Source organism: Blennius ocellaris, assembly GCF_963422515.1.
Source record: "Blennius ocellaris genome assembly, chromosome: 23".
Lineage (NCBI taxonomy): Eukaryota > Metazoa > Chordata > Actinopteri > Blenniiformes > Blenniidae > Blennius > Blennius ocellaris.
The window spans coordinates 3841349-3864595 of record NC_137672.1 but is presented as its reverse complement, the minus strand read 5'-3'; the positions used below and the strand labels follow the sequence as shown (position 1 = coordinate 3864595).

The following is a 23247-nucleotide window of genomic DNA, read 5'->3' as shown; positions in this document are numbered from 1 at the left end:
AAATGTGACAGACACGGTTGTCCACCAATCACAGACATTCGGGGCGGGCGTTGAACTCTGATTGGTTGCTTCGGTTTCTGGAAGTGCCTCATAACCAACGAAGAAGAAAAAGAAGAAGAAGAGGGAAAAACAAACTGCGAAGGAAAACATGTTGTAATCCAGGATCACTATCTTTAGTTTTCCTTATTTCTGTTTTCCCTCGCAGTTTGTTTTTCCCTCTTCTTCTTTTTCTTCTTCGTTGGTTATGAGGCACTTACAGAATCCGAAGTAACCAATCAGAGTTCAACGCCCGCCCCGAATGTCTGTGATTGGTGGACAACCGTGTGTCACGTTTGGGCTTTGCACATTTTGAGCGAGCGCACAGCAGGACTTGAGCGGACGTGGAGAGATTTGAGCGAGCGAGAGAGAGAGAGAGAGAGAGAGAGAGAGGTTGAGCGCAGAGGAAGAATCTGAGCGCAGAAATTATTTTTGAGCAATCTCAAGTTTATCTTTGCGCAATTTAAATATATTCCTCAAAATGCTGTTAGTGCGCTTGCACAATTAATTTTTTTGCGCTCAAATTTTCCCATCGCTCGCTCAGAATTTTGGCACAAATATAACCCCACATCCTTCCACCAGCACAGGCCCGTGTGACCCGGATCTCATCCGTTATCAACCTGGTTCTTCGGTTGCCTCCAGAATCCACTGAACAGAACAACAGAACTCCTCAAGGGTTTGTTGATGAGCTTCAACGGTTTCACATTCTTGCTTTATTGGAAGATTCCTCTGACTGATGGATCAATCAACATCTGTGGCTAAATCCAACGTTACACTTTGCTATGCTATGCTATGCTGCATTATGCTGAGCTACACGGCACTATGCCACACTGTACTGAGCTATGCTGCGCTCAGCTATGCTCTGCTAGGCTACACTGTGCTAGGCTATGCTATGCTTTGTTACGGTGCACTATGCTGTGCTACACTACTGTATGCTACACTGAGCGGCACACCACTATGCTTCACTACACTACGCTATGCTATGTTGCATAATTCAGTCACAATTCAGTTATGTACAGAAAGATTAAGGATGTTAAAAAAAAGCAGAGGAAGAAATAACACGAGGGCAAATATACAAGAGTAGTTTATAATGATCCAGATTGAATTGTCATACTTTATTATCCATCAAGTCTTCTCTTTTAACATTTTTGAAATATGTTTCTGAATAAAAGCATTAAAAGGGCAAGAAGCTAAAGCTGCTGAAGCCCCTTCAATAGTTTAAACAGGGGAAAAGAAAATCACAAAACAAAAGGCTACAATGTCTCAGATCACTAACAGTGCAACCTGCAATAAAAACATACAAAAAATGGCTAACGCCGCTGAAACAGCCAAAGATGCTAATATAGCATCTTTGGCCAAAAGAGATCAAACAAATAAAACTGAAAAATAGGTACTAAAAAAAATTATTAAATAAAAGACCGAAACCTAAAAGTTTGAAAACGGTAAAACAAGCCAAGACTGTTAGCGAAACGGGGGCTATGAACAGTCACAAAGAAAAAGTGATAAAACAGCTAAAAAGTTTTAAATTGTCGCTATGAAGCGTCACGAATGTAGTGTGACATTAAACTGTAATTACAACTTTACAAACTTTCTTCATTTTAATGGTTTAAAGTCCTAGTGAAATGAAAATTCAACCCCAAAACACTCTGGCTGTCGCTTCTAAGGACGTTTTTATGCTAACTGGCCCAAGCGTAAAATGTTAAAACACGGCAATCTGCGAGAAAATAGCCGATAAACAGCTATTTTTGCTGCTGGGCGGAGCTTCTGACAATAATAGAGTGACATCACGAGTTGTGCACACGCCCAACTTGTGTTTACATTATGGAGGATCAGAGTTTTGACGATGAAGAGGCTGAACTTAACCATATTTCATCATCGTCATCATTTCAAACCCAGTGATTGATGAAGAAGACACAGAAGGTGGTTCTGCCATCGGTGACTCCGTCTGGAACATGTTTGAGGAAGCAGAAGACGCTTCGTCCTCCATTCGTCCTCGTCTCCTCGTCTCCTCGCCTCAGCAGCTGCCAGTTTTCACCTTTGAGGCTTTGAGGCTCCTGACTTTTGGCAGAACGACCCGGCTTCCAGCACGTCGAAGAGCTTTTCCGACTGCGCGGAATCACCGAAGATGAGTCCAGGTATTACTTGATCGTCTACTAGCCGCGCGAGCTAGCGGCTCCCGCCACCCGCTAGCCGCCCGCTAGACGCCCGAGCTAGCCGCTCCCGCTGCTCCTGACGCTCCCGACGCTCCCGCTGCCTGTGCTCCTTCTCTACTCTCTGGTCTCTTCCAGGCTCAATCTTTCATCAAGGCTCATAAAACGCCGACTATAACTTCAAAACACTGTAAAAACTTGGATATTTAAGAGGAAACAAGCCGATATAAACACAACAGATGGAGATCTGCACAACTCGTGACGTCACGCCCACGAAGAAGGATTCCCCTGACTTCCTCGGCTGGAGATTCAAAATTCAAATAACTTTATTATGCGACAACAGTGGTGGGGCAGAGTCGGAGAAACCTTATAAGTAGTACCCCAACTATCGATTTTTGCAAAGTAGTGTTTTACATTTCACTGGGCCTTTAATTATGTTTTCCAGCTCCAGATTTATTCCATTGATTGGAAGTTGCTAAAAAGGTCTGTTTTGATCATAAAAGTCACAGTAGTGCCAGATTCCGCCCATAACTCATGCCGACACCTCATACCGATAACATGCAAGAACTCAGAGAACCTTCTGGAACCAGGCCCAGACCACCGTTAGCTCGCGAAAGACTTGCGGTTGACATCGCTACAGGAGCCGTCACTTTACTCCCACAAACCACAGGATGGACACATGAGCACAAACACAGAGCGCCACATTAGCACACATGCCGGCCCTGATGCCGTGCCAGCCGTACCTTTGACTGGACATCGGCGTTGTGGTCGTTCTGGAGCAGGAGAGCGGCTGACTTGGTGTCGTCCTTGCGTGCGGCAATGTGCAGCGCCGGCAGCCGCACTTTGCCTTTGGTGTCGTTCTCCAGGAGGACCGAGACCACCTGGTTGTGGCCCTGCTGGAGGGCGATGGCGAGTGGCGTGAAACCGTCCTGGAGGGCCCAGAAGCAAAGAAAAAGAAAAAAAACTGGGTTTTGACATGTCCATCGAAATTCAGGCAATCAAATAAAATCAGATATGACAAAACTGAACTTCTTTTCCACCAGTGTGCACTTTAGTTCCGTAGGCTGTTCTCACACCTTCTTGCAGGAACTTGGTTCGGGGTCATATCATTGTGAAGTGACAACCTTCCCACCCTCCCCGCCCCATTGCCTCACCTCTGTAGCTGTGCTCTGGTTGCCTCCATTTTCCAGCAGGTAACGCACCACGTCCAGGTGGTTCTCCTGGGCAGCCATATACAGTGGAGTGAATCCATTCTACAAACAGACACACACACACACACATACTGCTTCAAACAGCAGCCCGAGCTCATCAAGCTCAACAAAACACAATCAAGCCAAACGAGACACAACACAACCCAACAAAACCCCATGAACCCCTATGAATAACACATGAAATCCAACAAAACCCTGAAATACACAACAAAACCAAAATAAATCAGCTGAGACTCTGAATGAAACCAAACAAAAACCAATGAAACCCAAAAAAAGACAAGCAAACTCAGTGAACCCCAACATAACTAAACAAAAACCAACAAAATCCAATAAAACAAAACAAAAACCAATAGAACCCAACAAAACCAAACTAAAACCAAGGAAATTCAATAAACCAACCTCACAAAACCCAATCAAATAGAATCAACCAAAACAAAACCCAACAAAAGACAAACAAACCCAATGAAAGCCAATAAAAACCAAACAAAAAACAATCAAATCCAAAGAAATCAAACGAAACCCAATAATTCACAATGAAACCAAACTAAACCCAATGAAATCCAATAAAACAAACAAAAAAAAAACCCTGAAAGAAACCCAATGAACCAAAAAAAACAACATTCAATGATATCCAACAAAATTCAATGGAACCCAATACAATCCAGAAAATCTGAATGAAAATCAATGAAACCCAACAAATTCAAACTAAACCCAATGAAACCCAAAGAAAGTCACATAAAGTCAAAGAAAGTCAATAAAACCCAATGAAACATAATAAAAGCCAAAGAAATGCAATAAAAGCCAAAGAAAGCCAATAAAAGACAAAGAAATCCATTGAAAGACAAAGAAAGCCACTAAAAACCAAAGAAACATAATAAAAGCCAAAGAAAGCCAATAAAAACCAAAGAAACCAACTACAACTGAAGAAACCCAATAAAAACCGGTAAAAGAAAAAGAAACCGAATAAAAACAATAAAAGTCAAAGAAACCCTATTAAAACCAAAGAAACTCAATAAAAGCCAAATAAAGCTAATATAAGCCAAAGAAACCCAATAACAACCAAAGAAACCCAATGAAACAAAAAGAACTCAATAAAAACCAATAAACGCCAAAGAAAGCCAATAAAACCTAAAAAAAGCAACAAAACCAGTGAATAGCAGAACTCACTTGAGACTGGGCGTTGATGTCGGCTCCTCGTTTCACAAGAGTCTTCACCACTTCGACCTGACCGGCCAGAGACGCTATATGAAGCGCCGTGTTTCCTTTCTGCAGCAACACAACAAACACACACACAGTACATGCTCAGTACTGTGAAGGACAAGGATTAATCAGTCAAATTAAAGTACTGCTGGGATTTTGGAAATGAAGCTTTACAGTCCAACAAATCAATGGAACTAATGACTTTTCCAGAAAATTGAAAACAGAATGGCGGATGAGATCTAGTAATTATACTGCGTGTTGATGAGGACACACATCTTTAAACCTGAAGAATACTCTGTTCAGGCAGTTCACTGAGTTTCACTACAATACATCTATCAAAACATTAGAGAAAACTATGAAAGGATGAAGTAGAGAAATGAGAATATCTCAGCTGATGAGGTTGGTCAGCACATGAAAAGCGACAGCACTTGAAACCTGCTGAGTAAACCAGTAAACCGCTGGGTAACTCAATATCTAGTTGGGTTACCTGCTGAGTAAATTAGTAACCTGCTGGGTAACTCAATAACTCGCTGCATAATCTGCTGGATAACCAGCTGGGTAACTCAGTAACTTGCGAGGCAAATGCTGAGTAAATCAGTAACCTGCTGGGTAACTGAGTAACTAACTGGGCAACCTACTGAGTAAATCAGTAACTAACTGGGCAACCTACTGAGTAAATCAGTAACTAACTGGGTAACCTACTGAGTAAATCAGTAACTGGCTGGGTAACTCAGTAACTTGCTGGGTAAACTGCTAGGTAAATCAGTAACAAGCTGGGTAACCTGCTGGGTAAATCAGTAACCTGCTGGGAGTAAATGGATGGATGGATGGACGGACAGATAGATGGATGGATGGATGGATGGATGGATAGATGGATGTATTATAAGAATAAATTAGAACTGAGTCAAATAGCACAATTGTTCAAATCCCAGCTTTTACAACGGAGTATATTTTGGGGCGGATTGATCCCATCCATTCTTCACAAGCTGGATTTTCTCCCCTACCAACGGTTGTGTTCTGTGACTTCCACGTCTGTGATTCTCCACAGGTTGGTGGTAAACATGTTTGTTGATGACCCTGATGCATCTCACCTTGGTGGCTGAATCCACCAGCGCTCCTCGGTCCAGGAGCTCCTGGACCAGGTCCATGTGACCCTCTTTGGCCGCCAGGTGTAGGGCGTTGAGGCCATTCTGGAGGAAAGTAGAACAGAGAGAACCGTTACCTTCTCATCAGCCACAGCCAAGTAAGTCTGCCTTTCACTTCCTGTCTTATGGTTTGAGCGGCAAGATGCTGGCTTCACCTTCACATGTGGAAGGGCTGAGCAATGCTACGATCCCATGTTGAGCAATGCTACGATCCCATGTTGAGCAATGCTACGATCCCATGTTGAGCTATGCTAACCTCTGATGTTGAGCAATGCTACGATCCCATGTTGAGCAATGCTACGATCCCATGTTGAGCTATGCTAAGCTCTGATGTTGAGCAATGCTACGATCCCATGTTGAGCAATGCTACGATCCCATGTTGAGCAATGCTACGATCCCATGTTGAGCAATGCTACGCTCTGATGTTGAGCAATGCTACGATCCCATGTTGAGCAATGCTACGATCCCATGTTGAGCAATGCTACGATCCCATGTTGAGCAATGCTACGCTCTGATGTTGAGCAATGCTACGCTCTGATGTTGAGCAATGCTACGGTCCCATGTTGAGCAATGCTACGCTCTGATGTTGAGCAATGCTACGCTCTGATGTTGAGCAATGCTACGATCCCATGTTGCGCAATGCTACGATCCCATGTTGAGCAATGCTACGATCCCATGTTGAGCGATGCTACGCTCTGATGTTGAGCAATGCTACGATACCATGTTGAGCAATGCTACGCTCTGATGTTGAGCAATGCTACGCTATGATGTTGAGTAATGATACGATCCCATGTTGAGCAATGCTACGATCTCATGTTGAGCAATGCTACGCTCTGATGTTGAGCAATGCTACGCTATGATGTTGAGTAATGATACGATCCCATGTTGAGCAATGCTACGCTCTGATGTTGAGGAATGGAAGAGGACCAATCCTGGATGAGAGCAATAAATACTCGGAAAGAGTATCAACGTGTCTTGTCTCCACACCAACAACAAATCACAGATGAGCTCTATTAATATATCTACTGTGAACAATCCAAGTGTGTGTGTGTGTGTGTGTGTGTGTGTGTGTGTGTGTGTGTGTGTGTGTGTGGTGGGGGGGGGGACTCGCTCGCGACTCGTTCGCACAACACCACTCACTCTCTCACTACATTCACCCTCTGACCACCACCAACCACTCACTCTCTCACTACATTCACCCTCTGACCACCACCAACCACTCACTCTCTCACTACATTCACCCTCTGACCACCACCAACCATTCACTCTCTCACTATATTCATCCTCTGACCACCACCAACCACTCTCTCTCTCACTACATTCACCCTCTGACCACCACCAACCATTCACTCTCTCACTACATTCACCCTCTGACCACCACCAACCACTCTCTCTCTCACTACATTCACCCTCTGACCACCACCAACCATTCACTCTCTCACTATATTCACCCTCTGACCACCACCAACCATTCACTCTCTCACTACATTCACCCTCTGACCACCACCAACCACTCACTCTCTCACTACATTCACCCTCTGACCACCACCAACCACTCTCTCTCTCACTACATTCACCCTCTGACCACCACCAACCACTCTCTCTCTCACTACATTCACCCTCTGACCACCACCAACCACTCACTCTCTCACTACATTCACCCTCTGACCACCACCAACCACTCACTCTCTCACTACATTCACCCTCTGACTACCACCAACCACTCACTCTCTCACTACATTCACCCTCTGACCATCACCAACCATTCACTCTCTCACTACATTCACCCTCTGACCACCACCAACCATTCACTCTCTCACTACATTCACCCTCTGACCACCACCAACCACTCACTCTCTCACTGCATTCACCCTCTGACCACCACCAACCACTCACTCTCTCACTACATTCACCCTCTGACCACCACCAACCACTCTCTCTCTCTCTCTACATTCACCCTCTGACCACCACCAACCACTCACTCTCTCACTACATTCACCCTCTGACCACCACCAACCACTCACTGTCACTACATTCACCCTCTGACCACCACCAACCACTCACTCTCTCACTACATTCACCCTCTGACCACCACCAACCACTCACTGTCACTACATTCACCCTCTGACCACCACCAACCACTCACTCTCTCACTACATTCACCCTCTGACCACCACCAACCATTCAGTGTCACTACATTCACCCTCTGACCACCACCAACCCCTCACTCTCTCACTACATTCACCCTCTGACCACCACCAACCACTCACTCTCTCACTACATTCACCCTCTGACCACCACCAACCACTCACTCTCTCACTACATTCACCCTCTGACCACCACCAACCACTCACTCTCTCACTACATTCACCCTCTGACCACCACCAACCACTCACTGTCACTACATTCACCCTCTGACCACCACCAACCACTCACTCTCTCACTACATTCACCCTCTGACCACCACCAACCACTCACTCTCTCACCCTCTGACCACCACCAACCATTCCCTCTCTCACTACATTCACCCTCTGACCATCACCAACCACTCACTCTCTCACTACATTCACCCTCTGACCACCACCAACCACTCACTCTCTCACTACATTCACCCTCTGACCACCACCAACCACTCACTGTCACTACATTCACCCTCTGACCACCACCAACCACTCACTCTCTCACTACATTCACCCTCTGACCACCACCAACCACTCACTCTCTCACTACATTCACCCTCTGACCACCACCAACCACTCTGATGTGATTGGTTAATGTCGGTGTTCACCTGAGACTGATGAGCCAATCAGAGGCAGAGGAGGGTGGGTCATTATGGAGTATCGCTAACTGCTAAATGGTAAATTGACTTCACTTATAAAGCACTTTTCAACTGCAGGATCAGCCCCAAAGCCCTTTGCATTGATAATCACATTCACCCATTCACACCCCAGTGGAGGCTGTGGCCATGCAAGGCGTCGTCACTCCACTGGGAGCAGTTTGGCGTTCAGTGTCTTGCTCAAGGACACTTTGGCATGTGGCCGGGTGGAGATGGGAATCAAACCTGCAACCTTCTGATTGGGAGACGAGCGCTAACCCTAACCCACTGCATGAGCTTAGCAACTTCTCTGAAAGTCAATAGAAGTCAGCAGTGGAATCTGCTAACCCTGGACTGTACTACACACTGTAGTACAGTACAATCCTTACCCTGCAAGGCGGATCAGAATCCCAAACTAAACATCGAGCTGAATGAAATACAAGAACTTTTTGATGGTTTAAAGTCTTCATGTTTATGGAATATATTGAGTACTACATTCACGATATATTTCAGCTACAGAGTTAAAAGTACTTAACAATAAAAGACAGTTTTCTTAGCATTAGCTTTTTTTAGACAAGTGGATTACAGTGTCCCTTGTTTATCGCGGGGTTACGTTCTAAAAATAACCCGCAATAAGCGAAATCCGCGAAGTAGTTAACTTTTTTTTACAAGTATTATGTATGTTTTAAGGCTGTAAAACCCCTCACTACACGCTTTATACACTTTTCTCAGACAGTAATTAACATTCCCTCACATTTCTCTTGTTTAAACACTCTCAAGGTTCAAACCTTGGTAGATTTTAAAACCTAAACATTCCTCTGCCTTTTGGCTGCGACCACATGTTCCTTTGTCGGTGCAGAACGTTTTGTCCACATCGTGGGTTTGTCAGGAACAAAACTTGCAAACATGCAGCACTTCAGAGTCTCACTGCTGTCGATCAGACATTGATGTATTTGCAATATGTATCTGTATGTGCAAGTCCAACGCATTCGTGTACTCGAAACGCGGCACAGAGATTGATTGACAAGGGTCTGCAGTCCCTTAGCCAATCGGGACACAGAATGCAATGTGCAGGTTCTCCCTTAGCCAATCAGCATGCAGAACATGCTAATACGCCTTTAAAAAAAAAACATGCAAAATTGCACACAAAAAAAATCTGCGAAACAGCGAGGCTGCGAAAGGTGAAGCGCGTTATAATGAGGGACGACTGTATTGTCACTCAGGCCGCGTCGAGTCGACAGACAACGTCTAATACTGAGGACAGGAAGCGCTGCTCAGCTCTGTTGTGTCGCTGCTTTTTTCCCCTCATCAAGTTTCATGACAAAGAACCAGGACGAGTTGTTTTCCAGAGCAACAAGAACGACGTCTCCTTTTTGTCCCACCTCCTCGACGCTCGGTCACACTGTCCCACATCCTCCTTTAAAACTCCCACTGAGAGACGCTAACGCGCCCAGCCCAAAATATCTTCAAGGGCCGAAGTGACGGTGCCAGCATGCTAGCTGTCACCGCGCATGATGCTGACGGAAATACTCTGGAGACGCTCAGAGAATCTCAGGCGTTCATGTCACCTTTGTTTAGCGAGCCGCTGGTTCTCAGCCGCTGCAGCTTGCTAAAGGATGGGATCCAGTTTCTTTCAGCCAGTGAACCTGGAGTCACGGCTGAAATGCTAACGTACAGCGAGGAGAGGTGATAATGACTTGGCTCAATAAAGAAGTGCTGTGTCATCAAACACAGAGATAGGCAATTAGATCGTCTGTGTGACCCAGCTGGCAAGGCTAGCTTAGCACCTCCAATGCCAGCATTACCGTTTCTTTATTTGCTCTGAAAACAAAGTTTCATTCACATTATGCGTCGAATGGTGCAACATTAGTGTTATGTTAGCTTGTACCAACAACAAATATGTACTTTTATTGATCATTCCTACAGCTGCTAAATGTTCTGAGGCACAGTTTAATTTATGCACTGTCTGTTTCTACCTGTTTCAATGGCTACAATAAATACACCTATGAAAGATTTCAACATATTGTATGTTGTGTTTTGTTGATCCACTGCTTCATCATAGTGATACTGGGTACAATGATCACATTGTTCAGTTGTTTTATCAAGTACAATGTCCTAGTAATCCCAAATAATGTTTGTAGAAGGTTGGAAACAATAGAAATTCATTAAAACAGTTGGATAAAATAAATAAGAGGAAAACAGACATTATAATTTTAAATGCATTTTCAGTCATTACATCATTCAATTGCCATTACGTTCAAGTCGCTTGGTGGCGCATTGCGCTCGCGGTAGGATAGGACTTACATTGTAAGCAAGCCAGAGGACTAGCTCTCCAGTGAGGGAGGCAACACATTCATAAGAGACTTTCAAGTTTAAAAAAATTAAGTTACTAGGGAAAGTAATATTAAGTTACTTTCCCTAGTAACTCTATACTTTGAAAGTAACAAATAACTTAAAGTAACTTTTAGTTACTAGTTACTACTTTTGAAATTAGTAACTAGCAACTGAGTTACTAATTTAAAGTAACTTGCCCAACACTGCCAACGACAGACTCCATGTTGTTAGCTCTGTCAGTGTGTTAGCTGTTAGCTTGTACCAACGACAGACTCCATGCTGTTAGCTCTGTCAGTGTGTTAGCTGTTAGCTTGTACCAACGACAGACTCCATGTTGTTAGCGCTGTCAGTGTGTTAGCTGTTAGCTTGTACCAACGACAGACTCCATGTTGTTAGCTCTGTCAGTGTGTTAGCTGTTAGCTTGTACCAACGACAGACTCCATGCTGTTAGCTCTGTCAGTGTGTTAGCTGTTAGCTTGTACCAACGACAGACTCCATGTTGTTAGCTCTGTCAGTGTGCTAGCTGTTAGCTTGTACCAACGACAGACTCCATGCTGTTAGCTCTGTCAGTGTGTTAGCTGTTAGCTTGTACCAACGACAGACTCCATGTTGTTAGCTCTGTCAGTGTGCTAGCTGTTAGCTTGTACCAACGACAGACTCCATGCTGTTAGCTCTGTCAGTGTGTTAGCTGTTAGCTTGTACCAACGACAGACTCCATGCTGTTAGCTCTGTCAGTGTGTTAGCTGTTAGCTTGTACCAACGACAGACTCCATGTTGTTAGCGCTGTCAGTGTGTTAGCTGTTAGCTAGTACCAACGACAGACTCCATGTTGTTAGCTCTGTCAGTGTGTTAGCTGTTAGCTTGTACCAACGACAGACTCCATGTTGTTAGCTCTGTCAGTGTGTTAGCTGTTAGCTTGTACCAACGACAGACTCCATGTTGTTAGCTCTGTCAGTGTGTTAGCTGTTAGCTTGTACCAACGACAGACTCCATGTTGGATTTACGAGACTGGACAGCCTAGCCGCTAGTTTGCTAACTTCATTCACACATGCGGAAGCTAGCATGCTGAAAAACTGATGCTCACTTTATATCATGATGGCTTCAATAGTTACTACGGTATTTGTTCAATAAAAGAATAGAAAAGAGGTAAAAAGAGAGAGAATATCTGAACTGAGAGCGATAAAGGAGTGAACATCACTACATTGTTCCTCATAGTTCATATCAGACTCACATAGTTGTGGTAGTTTGAGAGATTTTCGTACATTAAACACATTAAAACGTCCACATTGTGTTTCCAGCCTCAACATTGACTCTTGAGCCCAGATCTCAGTCTTTATGTTTGCGTGAACCAAACAACGTTTCCAGGTCAGTAACAAATAACACACGAGTGACGAGCGTCTGGGTCACATGATGTCTTACCTGGTTGCAGGTGCTAATGTCAACGCCTCCTTTCAGATATTCCAGAACTTTATCGATGTTTCCCGCTCTGGCTGCTCGCAGGAAGCTGGTGTTACTGTCCGACTGGAGAAGAGAGGGGGGCGGGGGGTGGGGGGGGGGGGGGGGGGGTGGGGGGGGGAGAGGAAACGTCTTCAGAGCAGGAACAATTGAAGCAACTTCACAACAATGCCATCGACCCTGGAAACTGTCTGCACTGCTCAGCTCTTCCCTCACCTGAGTCACAGGGAAGGGGGCGGAGCTAACTCATGGCCACCGTCTCACAACGAGTCAAATCTCACAGCCACATTAGAGCTGATTCTTTTTAACCTGCATCACCAACATGAAGCAACTTTAACCTGCAACACCAACATGAAGCAACTTTAACCTGCAACACCAACATGAAGCAACTTTAACCTGCAACACCAACATGAGGCAACTTTAACCTGCAACACCAACATGAAGCAACTTTAACCTGCAACACCAACATGAGGCAACTTTAACCTGCACCACCAACATGAAGCAACTTTAACCTGCACCACCAACATGAAGCAACTTTCACCTGCAACACCAACATGAAGCAACTTTCACCTGCAACACCAACATGAAGCAACTTTCACCTGCAACACCAGCATGGAGCAACTTTAAGTGCGTACAGTGTGTAGTACAGTGTGTAGTACAGTGTGTAGTACAGAATGTAGTACAGTGTGTACTACAGTATGTAGTACAGTGTGTAATATAGTGTGTATTTACAGTGTGTAGTTACAGTGTGTAGTACAGTGTGTAGTTACAGTGTGTAGTACAGTGTATACTTACAGTGTGTAGTACAGTGTGTAGCTACAGTGTGTAGTTACAGTGTGTAGTACAGTGTATACTTACAGTGTGAAGTACAGTGTGTAGTTACAGTGTGTAGTACAGTGTGTAGTACAGTGTGTAGTTAGTGTGTAGTACAGTGTATACTTACAGTGTGTAGTTACAGTGTGTAGTACAGTGTGCAGTTACAGTGTGTAGCACAGTGTGTAGTACAGTGTGTAGTACAGTGTGTAATTACAGTGTGTAGTACAGTGTGTAGTACAGTGTGTAGTTACAGTGTGTAGTACAGTGTGTAGTACAGTGTGTAGTACAGTGTGTAGTTACAGTGTGTAGTTACAGTGTGTAGTACAGTGTGTAGTACAGTGTGTAGTATGGTATGTAGTATGGTATGTAGTACAGTATAGTTACAGTGTGTAGTACAGTGTGTAGTACAGTGTGTAGTTACAGTGTGTAGTACAGTGTGTAGTATGGTATGTAGTACAGTGTAGTTACAGTGTGTAGTACAGTGTGTAGTACAGTGTGTAGTACAGTGTGTAGTATGGTATGTAGTACAGTGTGTAGTACAGTGTGTAGTACAGTGTGTAGTTACAGTGTGTAGTGTGACCCTGGCTGAGTCTCAATGCAATGACAGTGAAGTGTTTTCCTGCAGAGTGCCGACTCAGCAGCGGGAGTCGGCTAAAGTGACGCCACCCGGAGGAAAACGCTGAGTCATGCAGGCTCCATTTCATTCTGGATGGTTTCCAGGATGGACACCAGGAGGGGAGCAGAGATCCAGAGTGTCACAAACAACCAGAGAGAAGCAAAAAAACCTAAAAACTTTCTCAACTGTAAACGAAGCTGCTGATCGCCGCGGCTCCTGATTGGATCACAGCTTTAAAGTGAGTGTCGCCTCCAAGGTTTGGCTTCAGTGTGAAGTTTTGGCAAATCAGAGATCAGAAATTTAATGGGAACCGCTGGTGTAGCTCATATTAGCAATTAGCATCTTCAATACAGTTTGAAGAAAATCAACACGCTTGATAGTTTAGGGTTAGATGCAACTTGTAATTTAGAAGCAGCACATGGCTCTACAGCCGTTCTATTGGGGCTTTTAGAAAAACAGCTGAAAGAAGTAAAATAGCTACGTTGCTAATATTGCTAAATGGCAAAAATTACAAAATCATTTAAAAAAAATTGATAAACTGGCCAAATCAGCAAGAATAGCCACAAGAACTGAAACAACAATAACTAAATTGACAAGGCGGCTATAACCGCTAGAATGGCAAAACAATGCTAAAAGAAATGGCTACAAGCGCTAACAACGGAAGCCCACAATTATTAAAATGCTGAAATGGTTCACAGCCATGAAACTGCTAAAGGATGGAAGCAAAGAAATTAGCTATAACAGCAAATGAAATCCAAAATAGCTAAACTGCAAAGTCAGCTCATTAATTCAGATATAGATGAAATAGGCAAAGTGGCTATATACATTTACAAATGGTACTTTAGCAAAATGTTGCTGATTCTTCTTCGCTGTGCTTCTTTCATTGAAAAAAACTGCAACTTGGCTGATTGAGCCAAACGTAGCTTGTTAGCCTGATGTGATTTCACTACTTCCACTGCCTAAATCACTCTGATATATCAGGGTCTAAGAGTATTTTTTTTGCAGTTATATGTATTTTATGTCTGAATTACAGTCACTGACTTGAGAGTATTTTACACCGTTGTGTTCCGGAACACTCACGGTCTGACAACGTTAGCATTGTCACCTTGCAGCAACTGTACAAAACCACCGCAACAACAATGGCCCCACCCCTTAATTCCCCAGAGAGCTGCCGAGTCACATTCTGCCCAAACCGTCGTGCGACAGGACGGTTGCTATGGCAACACACGGACCAATGGGCCAACCGGGCAAGTGGGGACTTCAGAACACAAAGTACTTGACGCGTTAGAGAAAGGCAGGATTGTGGAGGAAATGTTTCATAACTCCTGCTTTTGAATACGATGAGTCAGCATGTTTTCAGTGTGAGAAGATGCCTGGAAAGAAAGAAAAGAGTCTGGCGGTTGGTTGCAAGGTCATGTTTGGGATCAAACGTCATGAATATACAAGCTGAGAAATGTGAGGCAAGCCAAGAAACATGAAGGTCGTTTCTGTCTCTGTGTGGATTGACGTTCAAAGCTGGATTCCGCTGCTGCAGTCTGCCGCAGCACGGTAACTCTACCGGGTGTGTCTTCCTCCGCGATCTGCTCCGCCGCACAACACGACCACGACACAATCAAACCCACCGAGTGTGACGGAACGTGTTCACACTCAGCTCGCCACATCAAACATTCATTTGCTAAGAGTCTGGCTCAGAGCGACGGCAGCGTCATGTATAATGCAAAACAAAAGCTCATCGTCTGGGAAGGATGGACGACCCTCACCACGACTCTCAGTTACCACGGTGACCGCCTTCGCTGGTGGTAACCATGACAACAGGACATCTGCGTCCACGCCGCTCGCCCAACAAGCTAAAAGATTGTGTAAACCTCAAAGGGTCTCACTAAGCCGTCGATCAGGTCATCAACATTATTATTGAGCTCTATTGATACCGCCAAGCTATCTTGTTAGCATATTGTAGCTACACGGATCTTAACTTAACTACCAAGTTGTTAGCTTTAGAGCTAACATGCTTTCCCATATTTAAAGTGAACAACTTGGTTTTCTTTAAAGATTTCAACTTTTTGTTAAGTTCTCAAAGCTCTAAAGTGAAAACTTTAGCATTTGCAGTAATGCCGCCTTCGGTCACTATGGCAGAAACAAGCTCAAATGAATCTCATTACCATGTTAGAGCAAGGCACATATAAATATGTCCAATTCACTCAGACGCCGCCTAAAAAGTATTTTTTAAATGATAGTAGCTCCACACTAAAAATGTCTCACTTTCAAAGGCCTGTTAGCAGAATGCTAACTACATACAATCGCGCTAACATGCATACATTAGCATAGCTAAAATACGCTCATTTAAAAGAAATTGTCTTTGCGTGCTTTAGCGACATAAACGTTTGCTCAAGTTGATGTCCACTATTTATACAATCATTCATTCATTTCATGGAGAGACCAAAGTTCACAATTCCGACAGCTTGGCATTCTATTCTACAAGCTAACGTGTTAGCATTGATCCAGTTTAGCATCACAGTTTTCATGAAGGACATTTTTGTTAAGCAACAATAGCTCCGTGGCGAACGATGCCAACATTATAGAAATCAACTGCTTACTGCGATGAAGCAAAACAAAAATAGCAGTGGAGTGAAATCACCACCGATGCTCATGTTGATAACTGGTAACCCAGAGTTATCTTGCAATCAGTTTTACACTTTGATCACACGCTAAAACAAAGTTACCATGAGTTCAGCCAGCTAGGTATCAGATGTGGTAACTCAAGGAAACTAAAGTACAGACCAAACCAGGAGCAAAAAACTAGGGAGAAAAGTGGAATTAGATCTTCTGCTCAAGCAAAATGGAAACTCCCGATAAAACCTAACAACATTCTGTTATGGAGCCACACATAAAGAGTTACCCTCAAAACAGTCAATAGAAACTGATGACATGGAAAGAATGGCCAATAACAACATGTTAGCTTGTTTAGCAACAGATAAACACACATCAGCTGATCTGAGTTCACAGCTTTCAACTCACCAAGCAGTTTCTATTTTGAGCTGCGCGCCTGGTAAACAGTGGTTTTGTTGACTAGCAACGTGTTGGTGGCTCTGATATTAAAAGCTGCTTTGACGGTGGAAGCATCAGGTGATGAACTTTACAGATTAGCAGCACTTCAATCAGAGCGGCGGTCTTCACCTCCAATTTCACTAAAATAAAAACCTTAACGATGAATAGAAGCACTGCACTTCTAAATACTCCGCTTGACATGATTGGAAACTCATTTAATTATTTCCTTTACTCCTTTCACGTCATTACAGTGCATCAGCGCAAGCTAATGTGAAAATGCTAATGCAGCAAGCTGAGTGGTGGCATGGAAACGTCTCTGGACTGTTTCTGACCAATCAGCTGACCCCCGGGCTATTTTCAGCCAATCAGCCGGCCTCTAGTCTGTTTCTGACCAATCAGCCGACCCCTGGACTGTTTCTGACCAACCAACCGACCCCTGGACTGTTTTTGACCAATCAGCCGACCCCTGGACTGTTTCTGACCAATCAGCCGACCCCTGGACTGTTTCTGACCAACCAACCGACCCCTGGACTGTTTTTGACCAATCAGCCGACCCCTGGACTGTTTCTGACCAACCAGCCGACCCCTGGACTGTTTCTGACCAATCAGCCGACCCCTGGACTGTTTTTGACCAACCAGCCGACCCCTGGACTGTTTCTGACCAACCAGCCGACCCCTGGACTGTTTCTGACCAATCAGCCGACCCCTGGACTGTCTCTGACCAATCAGCCGACCCCTGGACTGTTTCTGACCAATCAGCCGACCCCTGGACTGTTTCTGACCAATCAGCCGACCCCTGGACTGTTTCTGACCAATCAGCCGACCCCTGGACTGTTTTTGGCCAATCAGCCGACCCCTGGACTGTTTTTGGCCAATCAGCCGACCCCTGGACTGTTTCTGACCAATCAGCCGACCCCTGGACTGTTTAGTCTAACTTAGAACACTTTAAAAAAATATTTTTGAGCAACATTTTCCTGTTGTAACCCTTCTCACCACTTATTTGAGTAATTTTAATATTAGCCTTTTCTTAATAATACATGTTAACTATTTAATGGGCTTTATCTTGATCTATTTCAAATGATTGTATCTATATTGCTTCTTTAATAATTCGTTGTTTGTTTCATCAATTGTTTTAGGCTTTTTAACTATGTTAGCCATTTCGTCTTTTTTCTTTTTCTGGCAGTTTCGTCTCTTTCAGTCATTTTTAGTTGTTTTTCTTAGTAACATAAGCTTTTTAAGATGTTCTACTTTTCAGCCATTTTTAGTCAATTTAGTTGATGTGGCACTAGCATTGTCACCCTGACAAGCAATTTTTTTTAATCTATTTTAGTTGCTTTACCTTTTAAAACATTTTTTTTACTGATATAAAATGTCTTAGATAGTTTTGGTTTTTCAGCTTTTAGCTACTTTGACTCATTAGCTACTTTAGCTTTTTCAGACATCATATCCACACACGAACAAATTAATTTGGTTCAGAACAATTACAACGTCTGTAATTGTTCAAATATTCTATAATCTAAAATGGTTAAGATGTTAAAGTTAAACGATCAGGTTGAAGCTGGACGTGGTTCTAGAGTGTCAGTGTCAGACGGGTCAAAGGTTAAAGATCAAGACTCAGACACCTCCGTGTCTAAATGTGTGAGGTGATTCATTCATCACTAGAACTCGTTTCACTCACATGGTCGTCACTTCATTTGACACAAGCAGGTTTGAATCAGGCGTCAGACAGAAACCTGCAGCCACATGGTTTCTGCTCTGCCTCAGAAGAAATCACTCCAAAGGTCCAGACATGAACATGAAAACGTCCAAATGACCTCCACCCAACCAGACTAGAGCTTCAAGTGAAGAGAAGGAGGAAGGTGAAAACACACCAGGGCCTCCAGTTTTCACTGGAATGGTTCAGAGTGAAGCAGGTCAGAACCTCCAGACCTGAGTCCTGGTCCTCTCACAGGAAAGGAAGGAGGAGTTCAAGTATCTCAGGGTCTTAATCAGGAGGGATGGAGGAGGATGGAGGAAGGGTGGAGGAGGATGGAGGAGGATGGATAGATGGTCCACAGCTTCAGGCTGCAGTAACAGTCACTATATCAGACCGTTGTGGTGAAGAGGAGCTGAGCTATAAATCATTTTCTCTTTTCACTGGACTAAACCAGATATTCATTCAGTTATCTTCACACCTTTCAACAATGACAGGTCTGCATTTCTACCATTGCTCTTCAAATGTGAAAAAAAAACTTTCAGACCACTAGAGGAGAATGAAGAAGTACTTTACTTGACATATCATCATGTAGCATCGCTGGTATGTGAGCCTAGAAACTATAGCACATAGCATGTAGCATCACTGGTGTGTGAGCCCAGAAAATGTAGCATGTAGCATCACTGGTGTGTGAGCCCAGAAAATATAGCATGTAGCATCACTGGTGTGTCAGCCCAGAAAATATAGCATGTAGCATCACTGGTGTGTCAGCCCAGAAAATATAGCATGTAGCATCACTGGTGTGTGAGTCCAGAAAATATAGCATGTAGCATCGCTGGTGTGTGAGTCCAGAAAATATAGCATGTAGCATCACTGGTGTGTGAGTCCAGAAACTATAGCATGTAGCATCACTGGTGTGTGAGCCCAGAAAATATAGCATGTAGCATCACTGGTGTGAGCCCAGAAAATATAGCATGTAGCATCACTGGTGTGTGAGTCCAGAAAATATAGCATGTAGCATTGCTGGTGTGTGAGCCCAGAAAATATAGCATGTAGCATTGCTGGTGTGTGAGTCTAGAAACTATAGCATGTAGCATGTAGCATTGCTGGTGTGTGAGTCCAGAAACTACAGCATGTAGCATTGCTGGTGTGTGAGTCCAGAAATTATAGCATGTAGCATTGCTGGTGTGTGAGTCCAGAAAATATAGCATGTAACATCACTGGTGTGTGAGTCCAGAAAATATAGCATGTAGCATCACTGGTGTGTGAGTCCAGAAAATATAGCATGTAGCATTGCTGGTGTGTGAGCCCAGAAAATATAGCATGTAGCATTGCTGGTGTGTGAGTCTAGAAACTATAGCATGTAGCATGTAGCATTGCTGGTGTGTGAGTCCAGAAACTACAGCATGTAGCATTGCTGGTGTGTGAGTCCAGAAAATATAGCATGTAGCATTGCTGGTGTGTGAGTCCAGAAAATATAGCATGTAACATCACTGGTGTGTGAGTCCAGAAAATATAGCATGTAGCATCACTGGTGTGTGAGTCCAGAAAATATAGCATGTAGCATCACTGGTGTGTGAGTCCAGAAAATATAGCATGTAGCATTGCTGGTGTGTGAGCCCAGAAACTATAGCATGTAGCATCACTGGTGTGTGAGTCCAGAAAATATAGCATGTAGCATTGCTGGTGTGTGAGTCCAGAAACTATAGCATGTAGCATCAGTGGTGTGTGAGTCCAGAAAATATAGCATGTAGCATCACTGGTGTGTGAGTCCAGAAAATATAGCATGTAGCATCACTGGTGTGTGAGTCTAGAAACTATAGCATGTAGCATGTAGCATTGCTGGTGTGTGAGTCTAGAAACTATAGCATGTAGCATGTAGCATTGCTGGTGTGTGAGTCCAGAAACTATGGCATGTAGCATGTAGCATGGCTCGGGGTTATGGGCTGAGCAGTAAACTAATGTTCGACGTGGGGCGAACTCTGCTTGTGATTAAGTTGCTGGTGATTAAGTTGCTGGTGTTGTACAAACAATGTTTCTCCTCCTCTTGATATTTGATCAGAACATAATTCACAGTCTTATGTAGGATTAGTACTGGTACCTCCCGAGTGTGATGTTGAAGCTGTTCTAGATCCATAGGAACACACCTACAGGTCTACAGCTCCAGAACATTGAAATACCTCGTCACAATGAGACAAAACACTTATCATTTGCCCCGTTGACACGTTTGTCTGAATCACACAGGTAGACGAAGGCTGAGTTTATTTTCTGAGTTGCATCCCAGCAGCTTGCTGCTGAAGCCGTGACAGAGCTTTTCAAATTAGCCACCAAAGTCCACACTCTGCTGCAGACGGACAAAAATGTCACACCGGCCTTTAAAGAGAGTGTACTGCCACCGCCCACCACACACACACACACACACACACACACCAATCAAAAAGCTTGTCTGCCCACCGTCACCTCTTCCCAGGCTGGAATCAGAATGACCTCCGTCGCTCATCGTTACTGAGAATCCTCATCACAACAGACGGAATGTAAATAACTCCTGATTTCATTCAACCTGCCGACACCTGCTTGGAAAAAACCTTCTTATCTTCAGCAAATCTCCCAGAATCCATCAGCTGGTGGCGTGTCCAGCGGGGATCTTACCGGCGGTGGAGGTGGAGGTGGCTGCTGGGGGAAGTGCTCTGGACAGTAGTAGTGTGGCTCCAGGTCTGACAGGCTGCCGGCGGCTCGCAGGCCTTTGTTCGAGCCGCACACCTTGCACAGGGCAGCGTTGCCCATGGTGCCTGGAATCCAGGACGTGAAGGAGGACTCTGAGTGTAATCGCTCTGGTAATCCTCGGCCCCCCTACCATCCCCCTAAATGCCTCACGCATGGGGAGGGCGACCCCTTGGTCTTCACCCAACCTCACTGTGTGTGGCGTCTGGAAAGCTGTGCTGCCGCTTCTCCACTGGAGTCGTCCTCATTCCAACTCTGACCATTGACTAACAACCCCCCCCCCCCCCCCCCCCCCATAGCCCAGTTATTTTTACACCCACCAGCACAGCTATGTGTGAGAAGGCAGAGGCAGACCGAGCAAGGAGAGTGAGGGTGGTCGGCCGGGGGCTGCATGCCTAACCTGTGTGTGTGTGTGTGTGTGTGTGTGGGGGGGGGGGCAGACGAGGGTTAATGATCTGTCCTGATGTGAACAATGTGTTCATCCAATGGAAACTTCAACATACCAAGAGAATAGAGAAACCTCATCTGACTGTTGACCAACTCAACCCATTCTTGACCGACTGTTGACCAACTCAACTGACTCAACCGACTGTTGACCAACTCAACTGACTCAACCGACTGTTGACCAACTCAACTGACTGTTGACCAACTCAACTGACTCAACCGACTGTTGACCAACTCAACCAACTGATGACTGACTGTTGACCAACTCAACCAACTGTTGACCAACTCGACCAACTCAACCAACTGATGACTGACTGTTGACCAACTCAACCAACTGTTGACCAACTCGACCAACTGATGGCTGACTGTTGACCAACTCAACCAACTGCTGACTGACTGTTGACCAATTCAGCCAACTGTTGACCAACTGTTAACCAACTGTTGAGCAACTCCACGGACTGTGGGAAAAAGCAGTGAAGCTCATCTGAGACTTGTCAGGAAAGTAAAAGTCATTCGTTTTCAGGTTGCTTCCATGTGAGGAGCTGAACTCGGCTCAGATGGAAACGGACAACAACAAAACAAGAGGGCGTCTTGTTGTCCAACCATGAAACAAAGACGACAGAACTGCAGCAGGGTGACTAGATGGATGATTGATGTCTCCAGTGTTAAATCCAGAATCATGTTTAAATTCTAAACTACGCTGGAGCACAGAACCAGACTTCCTGTGAAAAGCGCTGCGGTTCCTGTCAGGTTGACCTGGTTACCGTACCTCCCTGACCTTCTCCTAAATGTCTTCACCCGCTCTGAAAGCTGAGCTCCTGCTTTTAACTACCTGCCTGCAGAGCGTCTGCAGCCCCAACACCCCGCCCAGCTTCCTCTCAACGAACTGGATTAGAATTCTGCACCAAAGTCAGCTTGAATTTCACTTGTGGAGCGACAAGCGATTGACTGCATCTTTGAAAACAAATCACTGCAACATGACAGTGGTTTGCTGTCCGTCATCTGTTTGTGTGACATTAACGTGCAGGTCTCCAACCTGCTTTTTACTCCTAACGTATTGCAGTCACTTCAAGACAACAGTTGTAGGAGGTCATGAGCATCATGGGCGTTGAAAACCTCGTGACCTGCCACTCAGACGGCTGCAACTCAGAATGACTTCCTCGGCGACGTCACATGACAACGGCAGGATTTGAACGAGTTTTGTTGTTAGAGCCGTTTTACCTGAGAACGATCTGCTGGACACGATATCATTTCTGTCATAGATATATAACCATAGAGGCCTCGTGGCGTTGCCTGTGGCGTGACTCACCTTTCGGCCATCTTGGAAAGGTATGTGCAAGCATAGATATGTGTAGCTACGCTCGCAAGCGAAGGCAAGTTTTGGTGAAAATCGACGAAATGCTCTCGTTTTGTGCACAAACACATGTTCATTGGAAACAAGGAACTGAGGTGTCACTTATCACAAGTAAGTTGTGTATTTATTTTGCTTTAAGTGATAATTCATGGGTAGCCATGTGTGTTTGAACAGTGCATATCAATACTCGGAGCCTCTGACTCCAGCGTTAC

The 23247-nt window shown here is 44.5% G+C and overlaps 1 protein-coding gene across 1 annotated transcript in view; it reads right to left on the bottom strand.

Annotated features, from left to right (window-relative positions):
• The window catches only part of LOC308147035 (uncharacterized protein), a 101613-nt gene extending 80210 nt beyond the window's left edge, over positions 1–21403 (bottom strand). Inside the window, exons 1-6 of the mRNA XM_080519083.1 lie at positions 21166–21403; positions 12311–12412; positions 5689–5787; positions 4565–4663; positions 3341–3439; positions 2930–3115 (exon numbers count right to left, since the gene is read on the bottom strand). Of these exons, the coding sequence (XP_080375209.1) occupies positions 2930–3115; positions 3341–3439; positions 4565–4663; positions 5689–5787; positions 12311–12412; positions 21166–21300 (720 nt within the window). The 5' untranslated portion in view covers positions 21301–21403. The remainder of the gene's footprint in view (positions 1–2929; positions 3116–3340; positions 3440–4564; positions 4664–5688; positions 5788–12310; positions 12413–21165) is intronic.
• Positions 21404–23247: the final 1844 nt, after the last annotated feature.